A 24,876-nucleotide genomic window follows, 5' to 3' on the forward strand; every position below is an offset into this window, starting at 1 on the left:
GTACTGCTGTGCACAGGTACCATGACCAAGGCAAGACTTACAAAGGACAGCATCTAATTGGGGCTGGCTTAAGTTCGGAGGTTCAGTTCAGTATCATCAAGGCAGGAACATGGCAGCATTCAGGCAGCCATGGTACAGGAGGAGCTGAGAGTTCTACATCTTCCTCTGACATCTGCTAGCAGAATACTGACTTCCAGGCGGCTAGGATGAGGGTCTTAAAGCCCACACCCACAGTGACACACCTCCTCCAACAGGGCCACAACAAGGCCTCTAATAGTGCCACTCCCTGGGCCAAGCATATACAAATCATAACAATGTTCAAGTAAAAGTATCTTGTCACTCTTCTTAAAACGTACCCCTCAGACACTACACCTTCTTTGACCTTGTCTCCTACCACACATCCCCACTTGTTTTTGCATTTTCTTGAAATTATTAGAGAATAAGCACGCTCTGTCTCATGGAATCTACCATTGTTATTTGAGACTTAAGCACCCTGTCTTTGTTGGGGTTCCTATTGCTGTGATAAAACACCATGAACAGAAGACAAGTTGGGGAGGACAGGGCTTGTTTGGCTTACACTTCCATATAGCTGTTCATCATCAAAGAAAGTCAAGACAAGAAATCTAACAGCTCAGGAACCTGGAGGCAGGAGCTGATCCAGAGGTCCCAGAAGAACATAGCAAGACTGTACCTTGCCAACACACAAGAAACATGTGGGTATATTTCAATCGGCCCTTGCCCAGCATAAATGAAGTACTGCATTCTATCCCCAGACCACATAAAACTGGGGCTGGTGGTAAAAAACAGTGATGACAGAAAGAGGGGGAAGGCTAAAGGCAGTAGGATCACAAGTTCATCCTTAGGTATAAGCAAATTCCTATCCAGTCTGAAATACATGAAACTCCAACTTTAAAATAAAGAAAAGACAGGGGGGCTCATGGAGACTGAATCACTAACCAAAAGGCACACAACTGCTGGACACAGCACATTTTTAGTAGATCTTCTGCTTTGTCTTCCTGTGGGTCCCCTAAACAATTTGAGGGAGTTGTCTCTGACTCTGTTGCCTGCCTTCCCCTACTTGGACTGCCTGATTGGGCCTCAGTGGTAGAGGATGTCGTTAGTCCTGGGACCAGATGCCCCAGGGTAGGGTTGTTCCCAAGGGAAACTTTCAGAGGTGGGAAGGGGACAATGAGAGAGGGATTTATAAAGACAGGACTGGGCAGAGAGGAGGGAGGGGGGCTGTGATTGAGATGTAATATGAATAAAAACATAAATTATGGAAAAGGGAAAATAAATGTTTGTAGAATTACTGTTCATCAAAATTTGACAAAGGCAGAGTTGTTCAGCCCAATCAATGAGGAGCTTGATTGAAATAGTGACTCTAGTCATCCCCAGTGGCGTACAGTATTGCCTACTTTGGAATAGGGACTTCGTAAATAATATATAAAGTATGATAGCCTTCAAAAGCACTAGTAGAAAGGAAAGCCTTTCACAACCACCTTTAAGAATTGTTCTTTAAAAAGTTGCTACACAGACATTTAATAAATGTTGTATGCTTAATTCTGACTCTTCCATTCAGCGTATTCACTTTGGCGTTGTCTTTGAAATATGCTTTAAGAAATACAATTTCTGAAGTTGTGCATCCTTTTGGTGTGCTGCGCTCGCTAAGCATCATAAAAAAATATAATGAATTTTAAGAAGTTTGATCTGAAGGAAGATCTCGAGCAACTCAATTCTACAATTTTCTATTTTCATGTCCACTTACTAATTCACCTACCCTGCACTCGGGAGCTACTACAGATAATTATGCTTACGCTAAGAACAATAGCAGCTAATGTTTTACTCAGAACTTTTGTGCCAGGACCTCTCCTGAAGGCTGTGCATATATTATCTGATTTTATTTATACTATGAGAGCAGAATTACCACATTCAAGTTTCTTAACTACAAAGCACGAACTTACTAAATACGCATGGATGTAATAACGCTAAAATATTTCCTTTTGCTGAGCCAAGTCCCTGCATCAAGACTACCAGGGCGTCACTTTTGCCACTTCCTATTTTCCAACACCTCTTGATGCTCTCCTTTAGGGGGCTGGTCAGCAGCTCTTCTTGCTCCTCCTTCTGGCAGCTGCTGTAGTTTGGAAACCCTGACAACCCCTGCTTCTCTCCTCCCAAGCCCGTGCCTCCCCTCCCCCGAGATGGATCTCAGCGGGCTAGGGAACCCAAGGACGGAATTATGCCACGTACTTCTCTCGTGCATCTCACTAGAAACATTGTCTTAAAGTCTCAAAATAGGGGCTCAAAGCACAGGCGGGAAAGCTGATGCGCACGCGTGGAATCTTTTGCGCCTAGCTCCTGGGCGGAACCAGACCAGTCCGTGCCAACAGCGTTGCGCTTCAGTCTGGAGCTTCTTTTCTCCGGGTTTTTGAGTAAGGCAAATAAGCTTTTTGGAGTGCAAGGAGTTCGCGGTTATCTCACAATGTCGGGTGAGTCGGATCAGCCTCAGCCAGGACCCTCACACGCTGGTCTCTACTTGGAGCACCGCGAAAGAGATCAGGCTGGGGTCCCAGGAGGAGTGATCCGAAGAGCTGGTAGCCAAAGGCACAGGTCCTGGATCCAAACTGTTATTGAGCAAATAACTGGCTCCCCTAGACAGTGTGTTACCCTCTCGGAAGTGGTACCTGTCTCTGTGCTGGCCGTCCAAAGATACCTTTTAGAGGATGAGCCACGGGATACAGTGCCCAAGCCTCCCCTTTACTGCTATGATGTGACAATCTCAGACGGGGTGTACCAGGAGAAGTGCTACTTAGACCCCAGCTTAAACTTTCTCGTTTATCAGAATATTCTTAAAGTTGGCATAGAAATGAGAATTTCCAGAGTCTCGTGCCTTTACAATGAGAAAAGATTGGGCCAGGGGATCCTGTGCATAGATAAGGTCCACTGTGGGGAGCCCCTAGATGTCATTTCTGTAGAAACTCCATTTAGAAACAGAGCCCATGAAGAAAAGCCAGAGCGGCCTCTAAGAGGGAGCAAGAGTCATTACCTGGCTCTATGGAATAACGAAGATCCATACGGAGATATATGGAAGACCAACAAGCAACCTGAGGAGTTCAATTTTAACAGTAAGTAATTGGAGGGAATTGGAGGCAAGTTTAAAGAATGTTCTGAGCCTGGCAAGGTGGCACACATCAGGAAGACCCAGCATCTAGGGAGGCTGGGGCAGGAAAATTGAGGGCAAATACGGGGTAGTCTGAGCCCCAGAAAGACACCTTGTCTCAAAAACAAACAGCAGCAACAAGAACAGCAACACAAACAGTTAAAGAGTTTGGAAGCACAAGATAACAGAAAACAAAACACTTCTGTTTTGTTCATTACAAGCCGCAGGGGGTTAGGGGGGATGGGGTGCAGGGGTAGAATAGTCTCAACTTCAAGCCGCCTGTGTCCTCTTGGTTTGATTGCAAAGTGCTAGCCTTGAAATACCCGACTGTGGTGCTTTAAATTTAGTTTAGCAGAAAGATTGAGGATGTGGTTCAAAGGACTCCTCCTGTGATACAAGCGCGCACACACACACACACACACACACACACACACACACACACACAAACACGGTTTTAATTAATATTTGTTCCAGTTCTATTTCAGTTATGAAAAATATGTAAGTTGAAGAGTGTATTGATTTGGATTTTACCTAAACACGAAATATTGTATGTTTTAGCATTTAACATTTGTTCAGTGGGAATATTCAGTGATGTGATAATTTATATTAATTAAACACCACATTGATGTCATTGAATGTAAAATTCAGGCAAGTATTATTTTTGAAGGTGTGATGATTGTCGAAAGGCTTCAAGGGATCATTTTTCTTGATACAGGAAGTTCATATTTCCTGTATCAGAAGTAGGAAGTCAGCCAGAAAATGGAAGTTTGTCATCAATAGATGCTCTTTTTAGCATACAACATGTAATTAAGGTAGATGATAACACTACAGGCTGAACACATAAGAAATGGGAGGGAAAATGCAGGAAAAAAAAACCCAGAAAAACTAAAAAGACTATAATCTACATTTATAGGTTTTAGATCTTTTTTGGTTTTGGAGGCAAGATCTCATATATCTCAGGCTAGCCCCAAACTCTTGATCCTCTTACCTCTGTCTCCCAGGTATTGGGATTACAGGAGTACTTGGCTATACCTGAGGATCCAATCCCGGATTTCCTGCATGTTAAGCAAGCACTGTGCCCATGGAACCACTTGTCCAGCCACACCCCCTTTTCTCTTTACCTTGTTATCACAATTCTAAGTCATAGAGCATCTTCTATGACAAGCAAGCAAAACAGACTTAAACATGTAAAGATCAATGGTTTGAAAATATGTATTTATAATTATATCCACTCAAAATGAGGAAAGAAAACATACATATTTGTAGTCAGTGACATAGATAGCTAAGATATAAAAGCAAAGTACCTGTGCTGTAAATGTTATTCATTTAAATGTTTAAACTTGAATTTGTAATAAGACAGTTGGCTTAGAAAAATAAAGAGGGACCAATAATTTATAAAGTGTATTTGATTTCTGTTCTTAAGAAAGTCATATCCAATAGGTATCAAAGTGATTTTTTTTTACAAAAAGCAATGTCCATGTGCTAAAAAAATTAAAACTGTGTATTTGTAAAGCATATTGTATTAAAATCATGAGGTCTGATAACATTAAGAGCACGATGGTAAAATCTAGAAAGTGACTACAGTTAGGACTTCAGGTTTGCTGTGGATTTGAAATTGTAAATGATAAACTTGGAACTCAGTGAAATGCATAGATAACCTTTGTATGCCTTAAACATCCCTATTACAATTCCAAGCTTAAGAGTCTGGTGGACAGTTTTGAAAAAATAAAATGAATTATGTGACATTTGCATATAATATATTTTGGGTATCTCTGGGGTATTTCTATAAATAGAATATTCCTCAGTGTAGAAATATGATAACTTCTATAATTGTGCCCATGTAGAGTAATTTATTGTTTCAGGCTTTCTTAGTATTGCAAACAGTGCCAAAAAAGTAAGATGTGTGAATACTAATTGTACTTGAACATTTCTGTTGAAAGGGTGGATTCCTAGGTGTATAATTACTGAATTAAAGAATAGTTAAGTTTTTTTAAACATAAGTATTTTTATTACAAATTATAACCCATAAAGACTATAACTTCACTTCATTACCATCCAGAATTAATGCTGAGTTTTTTTTTAATTCAGTGGGTACTGATAAATTATTTCCTGAAAATTAGGACTAATTTAAATTTAACAGCATATGTATGAGTGTCAATTTCACCATATCTTGCTATTTTAAAATAATGTGCTTTATCTTTATCATATCTTCCTTTCTGGAGTTAGGAACTGAACCTAAGATCTCCTATGTACCCTAAAAGAAGGGCTTTATAGCTGAGCCACACTCCAAGCTTGTCTTTTTATTATTCATTTATTGGATTTCTTTGCTAATAGGTATTAAGTTTTTGGTTGCTGTATGCTGCACATTATTTTTGTGGTATTCTGTCACTTCTCTGTTACCTCTGCTTATGTTATGTGCCTTTGAATCTTTTTATTAAGATTTAGCTTTACACAATAACATGAAAAGGGTTTAATCTAAGCGGATTGAACTCTTATGTGGTCAGCTTCCGTCATGATCTAGCAATTTCCAGGTACCCAAAAAAGATTCAGTCTTGCCCATTCCTTGTTTATATCCTGCTTGAAAGTGGCAACTCACACTGCAACCTTATAAACATCCTTTTTATATTTTCTACTTATTAAAAAACAAAACTATGATATTCAAGCAATCCCAGGCTGGCCTTGAACTTCTTATCCCTGCCTCTAGTTTTCAAGTGCTGGAACTATAGACAGTGTGACAACCATGGATTGTTTGTTTGATTTCTTTTTCTAATTTTAATTTTTATACTTTTAATTTGTGGGTTTGGAGGGCAGGGCAGAGAACACATAAGTAGCTTGATTTCACTGTGAATGGATGAAGGTCATGGGTCAACTTTTGGGTGTAGGTTCTTTCCTTACAACACCTGGGTCCAGGGTAGTAAGCTCTTTTACCCACTGAGCCAGCTTGCTTACCTTTTGTCTTCCCTTTCAGCACAGACTGGTCTGGAATGCATAGTCCTCCAGCCTCTGAGATCACAAGCCTGTGTGCAATTATGCCCAGCCTTTTGATTGATTGATTGATTGATTGATTGATTATTTACTTATTTTTATTTTATGTGTATGAGTGTTTTGCATGCATGCATGTATGTGTACAGTGAGCATCACTGGTGTTCAAAGAGGCCAGAAGAAGAATATTGAATGCCCTGAAACTGGACTTTCAGATGATTGTGAACCATGGAATTGCTGAAAAACTGAACATATGTTATATGCAAGAACAAGGAATATTCTTTTTTATATTTACATACTTGCATATTTATTTATTTATATTTTTATTTTTACAACCTGAACAACCCCAGTTTCCCTGCCCTCCTTTCTTCCACCCTTTTCAAGCCTCCTCCATTTCTGTTCAGAAAAAACTAGACCTCCCATGGTTATCAGGCAGCCATGGCATATCAAGTTCCACTAAGACTAGGCACCTCCTCTCCTATTAAGTCTGGCACAAGGCAAGTCAGTAGGAGGAAAGGCTCTCCAAAATAGATAACAAAGTCAGAGACAGCAGGTGCTCCCACTGTAAGGGGTCCCACAAGAAGACTAACTTACACAGCTATTACATATGTATCAAGGACCTAGGTCATTCCTATACTGGTTAGAAGTTTGATCTCTTTGAGCACCTGTTGGCCCAGGTTAGTTGATTCTGTGGGTCTTCAAGTGGTATCCTTGACCTCACTGGCTTCTACAATCCTTCCTCTCTTTCTTCTGCAGGGTTCCCCAAGCTCCCCAAACCTAGTGTTTGGCTGTTGGTGTCTGCATCTGTTTGCATCAGTTGCTGGATGAAGCTTCTCTGATGACAGTTGGGCTAGGCACCAGTATATGAATACAGCAGAATATCATTAAAATCATGTCATTGAGATGTTTTTACAAGGAGGGCTCAAAGGAGAATTCATGAATCTTGTCATGAAGGGGAATAGACATTGCAGGTGGAATAGGGGGGTGATGGTCTGGATTGGGGAGTGGGGCCAGAAACAGGAAGGGTGGGGGAAAGTGGGGAGTATACAGTGAGAGAGTACTAGGAGCAACAACAGGAATCAGTGGGGAGAAGGAGAATCTCTGGAATGAACTAGAAATTTGTCCTGTCTACAAGAAATGCTGGGGTTAAGTTGGCATAGAACTTGTGGGAGTGGCCAACTAATGACTGGTCCCCTTTGAGACCCATGCCATGAAAGGTAGCCTACCCCAGACACTGCCTGGAGGGCGGGGACCCAGAGGCTGGATAGGCCAGGGATCTAGGATAGAATCAAACACAACTGGCAAAAAAAGGTAGGCAACAAGTAGTCTTAACCCCTGAGCCCTCTCACCGACCCCTGGGAAATCAAACCTAGGTCTTCTGCAAGAATACAAATACTTTTATCTGCTGAGCTATCTTCTCAGGTCCTGGAGAAACTACTTGGTTTTGCCATGGTAGAGTAAAAGCAGTCCTGGACAATATGTAAATTATCGGGTCTAATTGTATTACCACAGACTGTATGCAAAATAGGGATTGATTTTATTTTAACTTTTATTTCTGATGTAGCCTACAGAACATGCTGGCACGGAACAGCTGTTCTTTCTCCTGCCTCCTGCATCTTAGCATTAAGAGTATATACCACTGAATCTGGAATTGTGTGTGTGTGTGTGTGTGTGTGTGTGTGTGTGTGTGTGTGTATTTGTGTTGCTAGATATTGAACTTGAAGCTTGCCCGTGCTTGTGCATGCACTTTACTACTGAAATACATCTTCAGCCCTAATATTTTAATTTTTATTTTTCTTTTGACATGGTCTGACTTAGTTGCCTAGATAGCCTTTCAGCTCACTCTGTAACCCAAGGAGGCCATCTTCCTGACCTAGACTCATAAGTAACTGAAATGATAAGCCTGCATCACCAGCCCTGGTTTTACTATTGATTTTTAAAGCACAGTTTATTATTAAATTTGTCCTGCCTACAAAATGTGTCAGGGATAAGATGGAGCAGATACAGAGTGAACAGCCAATGAAAAACTGTTCCATCTTGAGACCTATCCCATGGGAGAGAGCCAACCCCTAATGATACTCTAGGATGCTTGCAGACAGGAACCTAGAATAACTGTCTCCTAAGAGGCTTCATATAGCAGCAGATGGAAACAGATGCAGAGACACATAGCCAAACATCAGGCAGAGCCAGGGGAGTCTTGGGGAAGAGTGGGGGATAGAAGTGAGTAAGTCAAGGATACCACAAGAAGACCCACAGACTTAACCTGTTAGCATGGGGCTCACAGAACCTGGGTCACCAACAAGGGAGCATGCAGGAACTGGACCTAGACCCCCTATATATTTGTAGCAGATATGCAGCTTGGTCTTCATGTGGGTCCACTACAAAGTGGATGGACGCTGTCTCTGTCTCTGTCCCCTGCTATTGGATCCTATTTCCCTGTACTTGGACTGCCTGGTTGGGTCTCAAATGGAGAGGATGTGCCTATACATAGTGGGACTAGATGTCCCAGGGTGAGGTGGTACCCAAGGTGGGACTTCCCCTTCTTTGAAGATAAGGGGTAGGAGCAATGAAGGAGGAATTTGTAAGGGTGGGACTGGGAAGAAAGGAGGGGGTTGTGGTCAGGATGTAAAGTGAATAAAATAAAATAAAAAAGAATTTGTGACTGGAGAGTTGGCCTAGTGTTTAGGTGCAGGAGAGCTTAATTTGCAAGCTTGAGACCTGACTTTAGATCCCAGAATCCCCATGAAATAAAAGGCTTGTCATAGCTTAGTACTGTAGTGGTAGGGACAGGCATGATAGACCCAATGTAAAAGGAATAAATCAGAGTGATAGAACCAGACCCTCAATGTCCTCCTTTAATAATGTACTGTCTCCTCTAATGAACATATGTTCATACAGTTGATTTCTTAGCTGATTAATACCTTATTGGTGAAAGTTACCCTACCATTATGGTAATTTTCCTCTATATTTCCTTTTTTGCCTCATTTCTATTCTTTCTGATAATGACATTTACCATCTTAGTGGCATTTAGGTTAATACTGATAAATATGAATGGTCTACTCAGACCTCGAAAGTGCTTTCCTTGGTGTGTATATACATGTGTGCATTTGTGTTGATGCTGTTTCACTCGTACATGTGTGTGTGTTTGGAGGCCAGAGGATAACCTCGGATTTCGTTCTTTAAGTGCCATCCACCATTTTAGTTTGGAGACAGTATCTTTCACTGGCTTATAACTTGTAAGCATTATACACTAGACTAGCTATCTAGCAAGACTGAGGGATTTCTCTGCTTCTATCTCCACCATGCTAAAAATACAAGAGTGTACTGCTCTGACTAGCTTTTTTTATGGGGGTGGTTCTAGGAGTCATGTTTGTAAGACAAGCAATTTCCTGTGTGTGCTCTTTCCAGTCCTGCAGTTGTGTTTTAAAATTCAAGTTTCTGAGTCACACAATAAGGGTCTGATTCATTAGGGTTGAGGGAGATCAAGTTCTCTGGTGGTGATACAGATCCAACAGAAACTACACTTTTAATATCACTGGACAAGTGTATCTTTTTTCCAGTCTTCAATTTAAGTTTCGTTTTATACTTGTCTTTTCTAATAAGGATACTGGCAAGATTCATGTATGTCTCTGGATGGCCTGCATATTGGATGGATCCCCAGAAAGGCCATCGAGAGACTGCCCCTGAGGATCCACCTGAGGATCCATCCCATATGCAGCTGCCAAAGCCAGACACTATTGCGGATGCCAAGAAGTGCATGCTGACAGAAGCCTGATATAGCTGTCTCCTGAGAGGCTCTGCCAGAGTCTGACAAATACAGATGTGGAAGCTCACAGCCAACCATTGGACTGAGCATGGGGACCCCAATGGAGGAGTTAGGGGAGGGACTGAAGGAGCTGAAGGGGTTTGCAACCCCATACGAAGACCAACAATATCAACCAAGCGGACACTCCAGAGCTCCCAGGGACTAACCCACCAACCAAAGAGTACACATGAAGGGACCCATGGCTCCCGCTGCATAAGTAGCAGAGAATTGCCTTATGTGGTACCAATGGGAGGGGAGACCCTTGGTTCTGTAAAGGCTCGATGCCCCAGCATAGGAGAATGCTAGGGCGGTGAGGCAGGAGTGGGTGGGTGAGCACCCTCATAGAAGTAGGGGGGAAGGGAGATGGGATAGGGAGTTTTGAAGAGGGGGAACCAAGAAGGAGGACAACATTTGAAATGTAAATAAATAAAATAACCAAAAAAAAAGATTCATGTATGTGAGGGTACACAATGGGAGATGGGCTTCACATGTGTGTGCTTAAGTGTGGAATCCAGAGTTCAAGCTCATACATTATTACACAGAAATATGAGTATGAGTGTTTTGATTGCATATGATTGTAACACATGATTGTCTGGTGCCCAATACTGCTACAAGAAGGTAATGGGTCCTCTGGAAATCACAAACTGTTGTGAGCTGCATACTCGTGCTAGGAATCAAACCTGTAGCCTCAGAAAAAGCAAGCAGTGTTCTTAACTGTGGAGTTTTCTCTCCAACCCCAAGATGCTATTTTTTATATAAAATAGTCTCACTGCATTTCTCATTACAGTTTTTCTGTTTTTACCTGTGTGATGTTAGGAGTGAAATCTAGAGCCCTATGTATCCTAGGTGGTTGCTGTACCACTGAGCTAAATTTCCAGTGCATCCAAATATTGACTTTTTTTCTTCTGGCCAGTACTGAAGATTGAATATTAAGTCAGTGCTCTGCAAACTGAGCTATATTCCCTACTCCTGATTTTATTTAGTAAAAATAGTAATTTTTTTCAGATAAAATATTGTCTATATATTTAGGTGATTGATGATTTCTTTATTTCTAAGTGTATAATATGCATATCAATACTGAGTATAAACCACATAAACAAAAGCTCTTCAAGATATTTACTATGTTTGGCAGGCATGATGGTTCATGTTCTTAATCTGAGCCCTTTGAAGTCAGAAGAAGATATCGGGTTGCCTGATCTCTATGACAAGTTCCAGGCCTGACAGGCTACACAGAGAGACCCTGTCTCAAATACCCCCACCACCAAAAATTACTAATTTTTAAGAATGTTAACAGGTATTGAGACTTAAAGAATTGAGAGTAACCATTCAATTGTTTATTGTCTAAATGTTGCATTAAACAGCCAGTTTTTTTCATGCTGGTTTTGGGTAACGAAGCATATTTAGTACCATCAATGAACACAGGTAACTCATTATCTAGAGTTTGCCTGTAACTATATTTTAGGTTTGAGACTTATCTATAGTCTATAATGTTTTTGTCTATTAAGAATAAAAACTTGGGAAAACTTTCAACTGGCCAGATGATGTCTTTTACATTTATTTCAGCTAATAAATAAGAAGAAAATATCTTTCTCACTCAAGATTGTTCTATGTACATTGTAGATAATTCAAACCTGATCTGTGGTTTGACCATATTGAAAAGAAAACTGCTTAGTTACATCATATCGACTATTAGGGCTACTGAGACTGCTAGTAATATATTTTGAGAATTTGGAAGTAAAACTATCCATAGTGTCTTAATATATTATCAATTGTTTTAATGAATGGTATGAATAATTTAAACATAAAATTTAAACTTACTAAAAATAAATTTCAAGTGTGACTTCCTTGCTAAAATAATGACTAGCTAATACATATCAATAGAAATGCTTCAACAGATATATATTATACATATATATGTGTGAATAATATATAATATGTAATGCAAAGTTCAGTTTTAAAATTGATATTGTGGGCTATGAAAAAAAATGTAGAGAGAATTGGAAGTGGAGCCCCTTTTAATGATAGATTAAATGGGATTTAAATTTTAAACCTTAAATATGGTGAACAGCCTTTAAACAATTTTTGTTCTCACTTATACCTGGAGATTAAAATATTTCAAACTAAATTATATGGTGTATGTGAAAATAACAAGTGCTACATGGGAAAACAGTGTGGGTGTGGAATAAGTAAGGGATTGGTTTCAGTAGAGTAGTTAAGAATATTATTGAGAAAGTGCCCTTTGAGCAAAATTGGGAGAGGGGAGAAAAGAAGTCACTTACATATCTAAGAGAAAGACAGTCCAGAAACAGAGTAGAGTAGCAAGTGAGAAAATAGAGCCATATACAGTATGTTTGGAGAAGATGGAGCCTATGTAGACAAAAGGGTCCTGAGGACAATACAGAGAAATGTGTCAGAAATAATTGTCTATTCTGCTATGAGAGGTGGTAGTAGTGCATGCCTATAATTTCAATCACATGTTTTGATGAGGGAGGAGTATTATGAGTATCAGTTCAACCCAGAGTGAGTGAATAAATACTTGTGTGTGTGTGTGTGTGTGTGTGTGTGTGTGCGTGTGTGTGTGTGTGTGTGTCCGTGCATGCACATGCTTTTTATGCAAATGTAGGCTTGTCAGTTTACATGTGTCAGCTTACATATGTGGAGTCTTTGCCTTCTGATTGTTATCCACAGGGAGACTATCCACCTCTTTTGAGATGGTGCCTCTTGTTGGCCTTCAGCTCAAATTATGCTAGTTTAGCTAGCCAACAGGCTTCAGGGAACCTCTTTCCTTCACTTTTCTTGTGCTGGGATTATAAATGTGTGCCTGGCATTTTAACATTGGTTTCAGTGATTGAACTCAGTTCCTTGAGCTTGCAAGGCAAGCATTTTACCAATGGGATCATCACATCACCAGAGCCCCAACTATTAATTTTTGTAAGTTAAATAAATGCATTGATTAAAGGAAACACAGATGGGAGGAAAATGTTGAGAGATGAATTTAGAACTAATATTTTAATAATTTAATTAAATGGTTTGGTGTGGAAGAATGAAATTTAGAGAATATAGAAAGTTGAATATAAAATGTAGAATATAGAATATAGAATAATATAGAATGTAGAATATAGAATATAGAATAGAATATAGAATAGAATGTAGAGTATATCATGGTAGAATATAGAATATAGAATAATATAGAATATAGAAGGTAGAATATAGAATATAGAATAATATTGAATATAGAATATAGAATGTAGAATATAGAATATGGAATAGAATGTAGAATGTAGAATATAGAATGTAGAATGTAGAATGTAAAATAGAATATTTTTACTTTATGTGTTTATCTATTTCCTCATGGTAAGTCCTACACATTTTTTAGTTGTTAGTATATTATATATGTGTAGTATATGTATATACAGAGAACTATAAAGACCTATACAGGCTTTAATTTATAAAGACAAGCTGGCACGAAGTAGTTGCATTAGGTATGGTTTGGCTACCTTTTTTTAATCTTATTTTTTTCATCTTTATTAAATTGGGTATTTCTTATTTACATTTCAAATGTTATTCCCTTTCCTGGTTTCCAGGCCAACATCCCCCTAATCCCTCGCCCTCCCCGTCTGTATGGGTATTCTACTCCCTACCCTCTCCCCATTACCGCCCTCCCCCCAAGAATCCCGTTCACTGGGGTTCAATCTTGGCAGGGCCAAGGGCTTCCCCTTCCACTGGTGCTCTTACTAGGCTATTCATTGCTACCTATGAGGTTGGAGCCCAGGGTCAGTCTTTGGGTAGTGGCTTAGTCCCTGGAAGCTCTGGTTGCTTGGCTTTGTTGTACATATGGGGTCTCGAGACCCTTCAAGCTCTTCCAGTTCTTTCTCTGATTCCTTCAACGGGGGTCCTGTTCTCAGTTCAGTGGTTTGCTGCTGGCATTCGCCTCTGTATTTGCTGTATTCTGGCTGTGTCTCTCAGGAGAGATCTACATCTGGTTCCTGTCAACCTGCACTTCTTTGCTTCATCCATCTTATCTAGTTTGGTGGCTGTATATGTATGGGCCACATGTGGGGCAGGCTCTGAATGGGTGTTCCTTCAGTCTCTGTTCTAAACTTTGCCTCCCTATTCCCTGCCAAGCGTATTCTTGTTCCCCTTTTAAAGAAGGAGTGAAGCATTCACATTTTGGTCATCCTTGAGTTTCATGTGTTCTGTGCATCTAGGGTAATTCGAGCATTTGGGCTAACATCCACTTATCAATGAGTGCATACCATGTGTGTTTTTCTGTGATTGGGTTACCTCACTCAGGATGATATTTTCCAGTTACATCCATTTGCCTATGAATTTCATAAAGTCATTGTTTTTGATAGCTGAGTAGTATTCAATTGTGTAGATGTACCACATTTTTTGAATCCATTCCTCTGTTGAAGGGCATCTGGGTTCTTTCCAGCTTCTGGCTATTATAAAGAAGACTGCTATGAACATAGTGGAGCATGTGTCTTTGTTGTATGTTGGATCATCTTTTGGGTGTATGCCCAGGAGAGGTATAGCTGGATCCTCAGGTAGTTCAATGTCCAATTTTCTGAGGAACCTCCAGACTGATTTCCAGAATGGTTGTACCAGTCTGCAGTCCCACCAACAATGGAAGAGTGTTCCTCTTTCTCCACATCCTGGCCAGCATCTGCTGTCGCCAGACTTTTTGATCTTAGCCATTCTGACTGGTGTGAGGTGAAATCTCAGGGTTGTTTTGATTTGCATTTCCCTTATGAGTAAAGATGTTGAACATTTCTTTAGGTGCTTCTCAGCCATTTGACATTCCTCAGCTGGGAATTCTTTGTTTAGCTCTGAACCCCATTTTTAATAGGGTTATTTGTCTCCCTGCAGTCTAACTTGTGAGTTCTTTGTATATTTTGGATATAAACCCTCTATCAGTTGTAGGATTGATAAAGATCTTTTCCCAATCTGTTGGTTGCCGTTTTGTCCTATCCACAGTGTCCTTTGCCTTACAGAAGCTTTGTAGTTCTATGAGACCCCATTTGTCAATTCTTGATCTTAGAGCATAAGCCATTGGTGTTTTGTTCAGGAAAATTTCTCCAGTGCCCATGTGTTCAAGATTCTTCCCCACTTTTTCTTCTATTAGTTTGAGTATATCTGGTTTGATGTGGAGGTCCTTGATCCACTTGGACTTAAGCTTTGTACATGGTGATATGAATGGATCAATTTGCATTCTTCTACATGCTGTCCTCCAGTTGAAGCAACACCATTTGCTGAAAATGCTATTTTTTTCCATTGGACGGTTTTGGCTCCTTTGTCAAAAATCAAGTGACCATAGGTGTGTGGGTTCATTTCTGGGTCTTCAGTTCTATTCCACTGGTCTCTCTGTCTGTCTCCGTACCAATACCATACAGTTTTTTATCACTATTGCTTTGTAATACTGATGGCACTAGGTGTTTTCCTCTAGTTTCAGAAATGTGGGCAGAGAGCAGTCTCCTCTGGTTTCCCAGGCCTGTCTGCCCCTTTGAAGGTTTAGCTCTCCCTCCCACGTGATTTGGGTGCAGGGGCTATTTGACCTGGTCTGTTCAGACCTGGGCGCAGTCTGGACCACAGGGCTCCTGCAGCTTGACTGCCCCTATTTTCCTGTGTCCAGAGGCCCTATACAGTTTCCTCTTGTGCCAGGGATGTGGGCAAAGGTGGGCAGAAGTGGAGGTCTCTCCTGCCCTGCAGTCTCAGGATTGCCCACACGTCTGGGCGATCAGCTCTCTCGCCCACGGGGTTTGGGAGCAGAACCTGGCTACCATTTTTAATAATTTTTTATCCTTTTATATTTTAGACACCAAAATAATCTCTCTCTCTCATCTTGAAATGACCTGGCATAACAGAAAAAATTTTCCTGCCTTGCTCGTAAGGATCCTGCATAAGTCAAAACTGCGATACTATGGAAAACCTAATAAAAAGATGATTGAGCCATATCAGGTACAAGTAATGCAAAAAATAATATATGTTCATTTAAATGTATAGATTATAACATGCACATGTAAATCTCTATTGGCAAAAATTGTTTAAATAAAATTCTATATTCTATATTATTCTATACATTCTTTACTCTGCATTCTACATTATACTCTATATTCCATATTCTTTTCTATCTTATATATTCTACATTCCACATTATATTCTATACTCTACATTCTGTACTGTGTGTTCTACATTATACTCTATATTCTATATTCTATATTCTACTTTGTATATTCTATAATCTATATTATTCTATATTCTACATACTATATACTACATTCTACATTTTATTCTATATTCTATATTCTATTCTATACTCTACATTCTACATTCTACTTCTATATTCTATATTATTCTACATTCTATATTCTGTGTTCTACATTCTATTCTATATTCTATATTCTATATCCTACATTCTACATTCTATACTCTATTTTATTCTATATTCTATATTCTACGTTCTATATTCTATGTTCTACATTCTACTTCTATATTCTATATTCTACATTCTACATTCTATATTCTATATTCTACATTCCACATTCTATATTCTATACTCTACATTCTGTACTGTGTTCTACATTATACTCTATATTCTATAATCTATATTATTCTATGTTCTACATACTATATACTACATTCTACATTTTATTCTATATTCTATTCTATACTCTACATCCTACATTCTATATTCCATATCTATAATTCTATATTCTATATTCTACATTCTATATTCTGTGTTCTACATTCTATTCTATATTCTATATTCTATATCCTATATTCTACATTCTACATTCTATATTCTATTTTATTCTATATTCTACGTTCTATATTCTATGTTCTACATTCCACTTTTATTCTATATTCTATATTCTACATTCTACATTCTATATTCTATATTCTATGTTCTACATTAGATATTAGATATTAGGTATTAGATATATATATAATGTATATGTATATAATATGTATATATATTTATGCTCTGCCTTTTTTACTCAATATTACACCATCGATTTTCATGTACCATGAGTTAGTTTAAGCACTTTATTAAGTTCAGATTGTGAAAGTTGTGTGTACTTATAGAAGCAAATTAAGAGAAAATGTAGGGTATATTAAGAGAATAATATTATCCAAGATTTCAGCACTCAGAATATCTACTATTAACATGGTTAATATTATCCCTTCTCTGGTTACCATGTAAGTCATACATAAAATTTTATATTTAAATTCTATATACACATATCGATCATGTATTACACAAATATGCATGCGTGTGTGTTATGTTGCATGCCACTAGGTATGTCATATAGCTTCTTATATGAAGTGGTTTCAAATCTCAGCTGTATCATGTCTTTATGGCACTAGCTATTTGTCTTCTTAAAGCCTTAATTTTCTAATCAGCAAAATGGAAGTTGCTGATGATAAATATGTCACAGAGCTGACATGGGGATAGAATTTTTTTTAATATGGATAAGTAGTTTAACTGCGTTTCAGGTACATACCAAGTCCTCCATTTTAGCTATTGTTAGAGATAGTGTCTGATTCAGCTATTCATTCTACTCTGTACCCAACCTAGTGTCTGGAGGGTAACATGGACTTGATATATGCTTGATAATTGAAGGAATGAATTAACAAAATCTATTGTCATTGATAAGAAAAGGGTTCTTAGACTATAACATCATTGGAAAAGAAATTAGAAGGGCGAGAGAAAACTTGCCCTTCTATTCTTTAGATATAACCAGTGTTGTCCATCTTTATGTTTTAAAACAAAGAACATACTTTCTGTTTTAAAATACTTATTTAACCACACCCAAACTGAGCAATAATAACATTGGCATTAGTATTTCTTCCTGAGAAATATTATAACAGAAATGATTCCCATGCCGTTTATAATAAATTCTGAAATGCCGGTATAAATAAACTTAATATCATCAGAGCATTGGTAGGATCATGTCTAATCAGTGTCTATCTAAAGTGCTATAGGATCAGTCCTGTAGGACTTATAGGATAGCAAAGTCCTTCAGCCTTGCAAATGATGAAGAATGGTATGAAGAGCTTCAAAATATGAGGCTTCCCTAATTCTTCTGATGACTCTATTGTGTGGTTGCTCTGTGTATGGTACTGTGTTAAACATTATGGGAAAAGTAAACATAACTAAGATTTGCTTTGTACCTTTGAAATTTATAATCACACAGTTCTATCTCCCCAACTTCCAGTATCTTGTAGCAGTCTCTCATTTAGCTTGGCAATCTTAGTGGAGTTAACTAAGTATTACAAATAAAAATAAACTTTAAGTGTCATTTTTCTGACACTATAAAATTTCACAGATAATACATTGTGTGTTACCCATATAGGAAAAAAATTGCAAATGGCTCTAAGCTTTTACTCTCTTTTCTCTAGACCTATTTGGAGGTTGCTGACAGTTCAGGCATGGTGTCAGTGATTATGTGGAATGCTTTGTGTCCAGAGTGGTATAAAAGTTTGAGAGTGGGCTTGATTCTTCTGCTTCAAGATTATTCTGTGAAGAAGAGCTATCCATTAAGAATCCAGCCTGACCCTGTGGATCCACAGATGAAACTAATTTCTACAATGGGTTAAGTATTCAATTAATTGTTCTCTTATAGCTATTTTGTTTATATGACTTTTCAAGCTGTCATATCAGGCAAGAGTCTGTAAAAATTACTGAAGCTGTTAGAAACTGCCCAACTTAAATTCCTTTATAAACATTTTAAGCGGTTACTAAATTAATAAACGAGTTTACTTATTAGTGCATTTATTAAGAACAATTATCTGAGATATTTATTGTTGACCAAAGAGTGAGCTCCATTTGGGATATACTTAAATTTGTTTTTGTTCAGATTTGGTGTGTTATATTAAATTTTAATCACTTGAGTACATTTTATAGTTACCATTAAGTACTATACTAAAATGATTTTTATTAAATTAAAAATATTTTCATTATTGTGTATATGTGTATGATGTGTACTGTGAGCCTGCCTCTTCCCTCACCTTCTCCCCCACCCATCTCTCTCTGTCTCTCTCTCTGTCTCTCTCTGTCTCTCTGTGTGTGTGTGTGTGTGTGTGTGTGTGTGTGTGTGTGTGTGTGTTTGTACATGCTTGTATAAGTCAGAGGACAACTTTGGGGAATCTATTCTTTCCATCCACCTTGTGATCTGAGGATCAAATGCAAGAGCTTTTAATTAAGGATCTTGCTGATCCTTATTAACTTTGTCATTTAACGCCTTTAGTTTTTTACATAATGGACATTATAAATCAAGAAAAGATGAATGATATTGTGGAATAATAATATAAAGTAAAAATGTTATAAAATATTACATGATGTACCAATATATAAATGTAAACACAGAGTCTTTACCTTTATAGATACAGATACATATGTAGGAACAGGAAGCTTTTCAAGGGAGTGACAAACACTGAGGCAGTATTTAACCCAGGGAAGCAAGGAAAAGACAAATAGATTAGGATGAAGTTTATAATCATTAAAGTATACTTTTATACCTGTACTATTTAAAACAAAACTGAATGAAGGAGAAAGGAGCATGTAGTTTTTCCACATATGAGGATACATTTGCATTTTGAAGCAATTTTAAAACTCAAATTACAGTTGAATGAATGTTATAAAGAACTCCCACATTACCTTAACTCATTAGCTATTAATTTTTAATTTTGCTATTTAATTCTTTCTCTACACACACACACACACACACACACACACACACACACACACACACACACACACACACACTTTTCCATTTGGGAGAAAGTAACAGCCATCATACATCATTGCATAGCTTTGTATCCTTAACCCTTCATTAATAATTTGTATTTTTAAAGATCAAGAATATTCTAGCTACCTGTGCTCATTCACCTTTGTAATCTTGTCTCCCAGTAGATTAAGGCAGGAGTACAGGTTCAAGGCCAGCCTTGAAAACAAGAAAAGATCCTATTGCACAATCACAGTACAATTATAAAAATCAGGAAACTTAAATTCAACACATTATTCTTAAGTAACCTTTTGTTAATATTCAAATGTTGCCAGTTGATATAATCTTGAAAGGACTTTTGTTATTGTTTAAGCTAGTTCTGAAACCCAAGCACTCATGGAAAATATGGTATAGGCCATCATTGCATGAAATTTACCGCAATCCTCCTGCCTCACTTTCCCAAGTGCTGGGATTTTATGTGTGTGCCACCATTCACAGCACAGATTTTTTTCTAATTAGTATTATAATCAAAGTTTTGAGAATCAACTTCTTTAAATGTTTTAGAGATAGTCAGTAAACTTTAATAGTGTCTTAGGGTTTTACTGCTGTGAACAGACACCATGACCAAGGCAAGACTTACAAAGGACAACATTTAATTGGGGCTGGCTTACAGGTTCAGAGGTTCAGTCCATTATCATCAAGGCAGGAGCATGGCAGCATCCAGGCAGGCAGGGTGCAGGAGGAGCTGAGAGTTCTACATCTTCATCTGAAGGCTGCTAGCAGAATACTGGCTCCCAGGCAACTAGGACAAGGATCTTAAAACCCATGCCCACAGTGACACATCTACTCCAACAAGGCCACACACTCTAATACTGCCACTCCCTGGGACAAGCATATACAAACCATCACAAATCGTTATTAGATATATGTGTGTTTTTTTAAATTTAGTTTTTTTCAGAATTTTGCTCAAACTCATGTGAAATTTTAAGTATTATCACTGGCTTGTAATAATTTTTTCTGACTTGCATTTCCTATATATTTATTCTTAATTCTTCAACTAATTTATTAAGTTTGCTTGTTCACATGAAGACAGCAGATGATAATTGCTTTATTAAATATGAGTTTATTTGGGAAACCTTATGATTCTTTATTATTCTTTATTAAATTCTTAACTATTTTGCAGACATTGTTTAATTCTTGCTAGGAAGAAATTATTTCCTAAATAGTTTGCACATTTGGTTCTTTATATCATTAAATATTCATCATGGAAAAGACGAAAAATAAGTCAATAGATAATTTGAGGATTACTTGTATAAATACCACGAAAGTTTGCCAGAAGAAGCTGTTAATAATTAAAACCATGCACTATTACCCATAGGAAATTATAAATTAATTTCCATCAGCTGACATATTCCAGTGACAAAATTACTTTAGTAGGGATTGAGATATTCCTAGTCAATAGAAGATATGGTAAAAATGACTTTATTTATGAAAATACTAAATTACCAAATTCTCTTGATGCTTGGTCCAGTATTCCTTGTACTAAATTTCAGTTTTTATAGATGAGTTATTTTTTAATTTAATTTATTTTCGAGAATTTCATACTTGACTCATCTATTTCCCTCTCCTTTCTCCAACCCCTCTTGTGTCCTCCACTCAAATTCATGACCCTTATTCAGTTATCATTGCATTAATAGATAGATACATATAGTAATAGTAGGTATTATATATATATATATATATATATATATATATATATACTTAACAATTATAGAGTTTCATTTAGTGTTGCCTGTATGGATATGTCTTTCGGACTGACTAGTTGAGATGGGATAATCCATCAGAGAGTTCGCCCCTGGAGAGAACTTATTCTCCCTCTCTCTGCACTCATTTATTGCCTTTAACTCTGTAATTAGGGTGGGGTTTTATGAAATTTACGCCATCTATGTTGGCAAGCCAACTAGTATTGTCAAGTAGGTCTTGTTTAGGCAACAATTTTGTAGAGATTTCATATTTGCAGTGTCTCTATCATCTCTAGAACATACTATTGAGCAGCAGGACTCCCTGGTTCTCTTATTCTTATATCTGCCCCCTCTTCTTCAGCAGTCCCTGAGCCTTACCTTCATGACCTGTTTTGTGGATATAACCTACCGGAGCTGAGCACCCATGTGACTTACTTTTTTGACCTGTTGTGGATAGGTATAATAGTCCCTATCTGTTCTAAAAAGAAGGGTGAATGCTCCAATTATCTTTAGGTATGAGGATAAGTTTTTATTGGATAATTTTTATTTACATTTCAAATGTTATTCCCTTTCCCAGTTTCCTGTCCATGAGTCCCCTATCACCTCCCACTCCCCTTCTTCTATAAGGGTGTTCCCTCTCCCCAACCACCCCTCCCATCCACCCCCACATTCTCTTGCACTAGGGTTTCAGTCTTGGCAGGACCAAGGGCTTCTCCCCCGATTGGTGCCCAAAAAGGCCATCCTCTGCTACATATGCAGCTGGAGCCATGGGTCTGTCCATGTATAGTCTTTGGGAGGTAGACTTTAGAATACAGTTAGAAATTATAATGGATATTCCAGGCCAAAAACTCAAATGGAGGTTTTCTGTGCCTGGCACTATTGTGATTTTCTTTATATTTTTTAGTATAGTGGTGGTGGTGGTGGTGTGTTGTGCATCTGTGTATCTGTCTATGCATCTGTGGGTTGATAGCTATTGAGGAAAGCATTATTGTCCCATGTGGCTCCATTTAAACACTGTGCTTTGTGTGTGTGTGTGTGTGTGTGTGTGTGTGTGTGTGTGTGTGTATACATTAGTATAGTGTGTATCTTTTAAGTAAGCAAGTGAGCTTAATAAATTGTTTCCCTATGAAATTTTTAGCATCTTTAGTGTTACTCTCCTTCCTTCCTCACATTCTGTATTATCCTCCCTTCTCTCTCTAGATCAGCAGTTTAAGTGCCTTGACTCTTTTATCATTTCTCTCTCTTCACAGTACCCTATGCCTTGCTATCCCTGTCTCTAGAGCTTATATTCATCCAAGCTCCAACCACATTCCCTTCTAATTTTCTGGCTTCTCTGGTAACTTCTGTTTATACATTCAAAACTAAAGATTCAGATCTATGATCTACAAATAAGAGGTCATGAGCAGTTGAAAATGTACCAAAGATGGCCCAAAGAATCAACTAAGCAGGGCTCATAGGGGCTCACAGAAGCTGAAGCCACAACCAGTGAGCCTGCATGGGTCTGCAACAGGTCCACTGCATACATGATACGGTTCTTAGCTTGGTGTTTTTGTGGGACTCCTAACACTGAGAGTGAGATGTCTCTCTTTTGGCCTACTATTGGGAACCTTTTCCTACTACTGGGCTACCTCATCCAGCCTTGATATGAAGATTTGTGCCAAGTCCTTTTTTTTATTGAATATTTTCTTTATTTATATTTCAAATGTTATCCCCTTTCCCGGTTTCACTTCTGGAACCCCCTATCCCATTCTCCTTCCCACTGATTCTATGAGGGTGCTTCCCCACCCACCCACCCACTCCCTCCCACCTCCCTGCCCTGGCATTTCCCTACACAGGAGAATCAAGCTATTTCAGGAGCAAGGACCTCTCCTCCCATTGATGTCCTACAAGGCCATCCTCTGCTACATATGCGGATGGGGCCATGGGACCATCCTAGTGTTCTTTTGGGATTGTGGTTTAGTCCCTGGGAGCTCTGGTGGAGTCTGTTTGGTTGGTATTGTTGTTCTTATGGGGTTGCAAACCCCTTCAGCTCCTTCAGTCCTTTCTCCAACTCCTCCATTGGGGACCTCATTCTGAGTCCAGTGGTTGGATGTAGGCATCTGCCTCTGTAATTGTCTTGCTCTGGCAGAGCCTCTATGACAGGTTCCTGTCAGCATGCACTTCGTGGCATCTGCAATAGTGTCTGGGTTTGTTTTCTGTATATGGGATGGATCCCCAGGTGGGGCAGGCTCTGAATGGCCTTTCCTTCAGTATCTACCCCATACTTTGCCTCCATATTTCCTTCCTTGGTTATTTTGTTCCCCCTTCTAAGAAGTACTAAAGCATCCACGCTTTGGTCTTCCCGCTTGAGTTTCATGTGGTCTGAAAATTGTATCTTGGATGTATTGCAAGCTTTTGGGCTAATATTCACTTATCAATGAGTGAATACCATGTGTGGGTTTTTTTTGTGATTGGCTTACCTCACTTGGGATGATATTTTCTAATTCCATCCATTTGCCTATGAATTTCATGAAGTCATTTTATTTTAATAGCTGAGTAGTAGTCCACTGTGTAAATGTACCAGATTTTCTGTATCCATACCTCTGTTGAAGGGCATCTCTGTTCTTTTCAGCTTCTGGCTATTATGAATAAGGCTGCTGTGAACATAGTGGAGCATGTGTCTTTGTTGTATGTTGGAGCATCTTTTGGGTATATGCCCAGGAGTGGTATAGATGGGTCCCCAGATAGTACTATGTCCAATTTTCTGAGGAACCTTCAGACTGAATTTCAGAGTGGTCATACCAGCTTGCAACTCCTCCAAAAATGGAGGAGTGTTCCTCTTTCTCCACATCCTTGCCAGCATCTGTTTTCACCTGAGTTTTTGATCTTTGCCATTCTGATTAGTGTGAGGTGGAATCTCAGGGTTGTTTGTATTTGCATTTCCCTGATGACTAAGGATATTGAACATTTCTTTAGGTGCTTTTCAGCCATTTGGTATTCCTCAGTTGAGAATTCTCTGTTTAGTTCTATACCCCCCCTTTTTTAATTGGGTTGTTTGGTTTTCTTTGATTGTTAGTTTCTTGAGTTCTTTATATATTTTGGATATTAGCCCTCTATTGGATGTAGGATTGGTAAAGATCTTTTGCCAATCTATTGGTTGCTGTTTTATCCTATTGACAATGTCTTTTGCCTTACAGAAGCTTTGCAGTTTTATGAGGTCCCATGTGTCAATTCTTGATCTTAAAGCATAAGCCATTGGTGTTTTGTTCAGGAAATTTTCCCCAGTGCCCATGTGTTCAAGGCTCTTCCTGACTTTTTCTTCTATCATTTTGAATGTATCTGGTTTTATGTGGCGATCTTTGATCCACTTGGACTAAAGATAATAGGTTGATTTGCATTCTTCTACATGGTGACCTCCAGGTGAACCAGCACCATTTGTTGAAAATGCTGTATTTTTTCCACTGGGTAGTTTTGGCTCCTTTG

The 24,876-nt window shown here is 38.5% G+C and overlaps 1 protein-coding gene across 2 annotated transcripts in view; it reads left to right on the top strand.

The window, feature by feature from the left end:
- Nucleotides 1-2,363: 2,363 nt before the first annotated feature.
- Radx (RPA1 related single stranded DNA binding protein, X-linked) overlaps nt 2,364-24,876 on the top strand; it is an 87,552-nt gene continuing 65,039 nt past the window's right edge. Inside the window, exons 1-3 of one of the 2 annotated variants that reach the window (NM_001127377.3) lie at nt 2,364-3,122; nt 15,760-15,902; nt 18,348-18,540. In NM_001127377.3, the coding sequence (NP_001120849.1) occupies nt 2,480-3,122; nt 15,760-15,902; nt 18,348-18,540 (979 nt within the window). In that variant the 5' untranslated portion in view covers nt 2,364-2,479. The remainder of the gene's footprint in view (nt 3,123-15,759; nt 15,903-18,347; nt 18,541-24,876) is intronic. The other variant, XM_087600710.1, reaches the window with a different exon arrangement.

The sequence above is a fragment of the Rattus norvegicus genome, chromosome X (assembly GCF_021556685.1).
Source record: "Rattus norvegicus strain SHRSP/BbbUtx chromosome X, alternate assembly SHRSP_T2T, whole genome shotgun sequence".
NCBI lineage: Eukaryota > Metazoa > Chordata > Mammalia > Rodentia > Muridae > Rattus > Rattus norvegicus.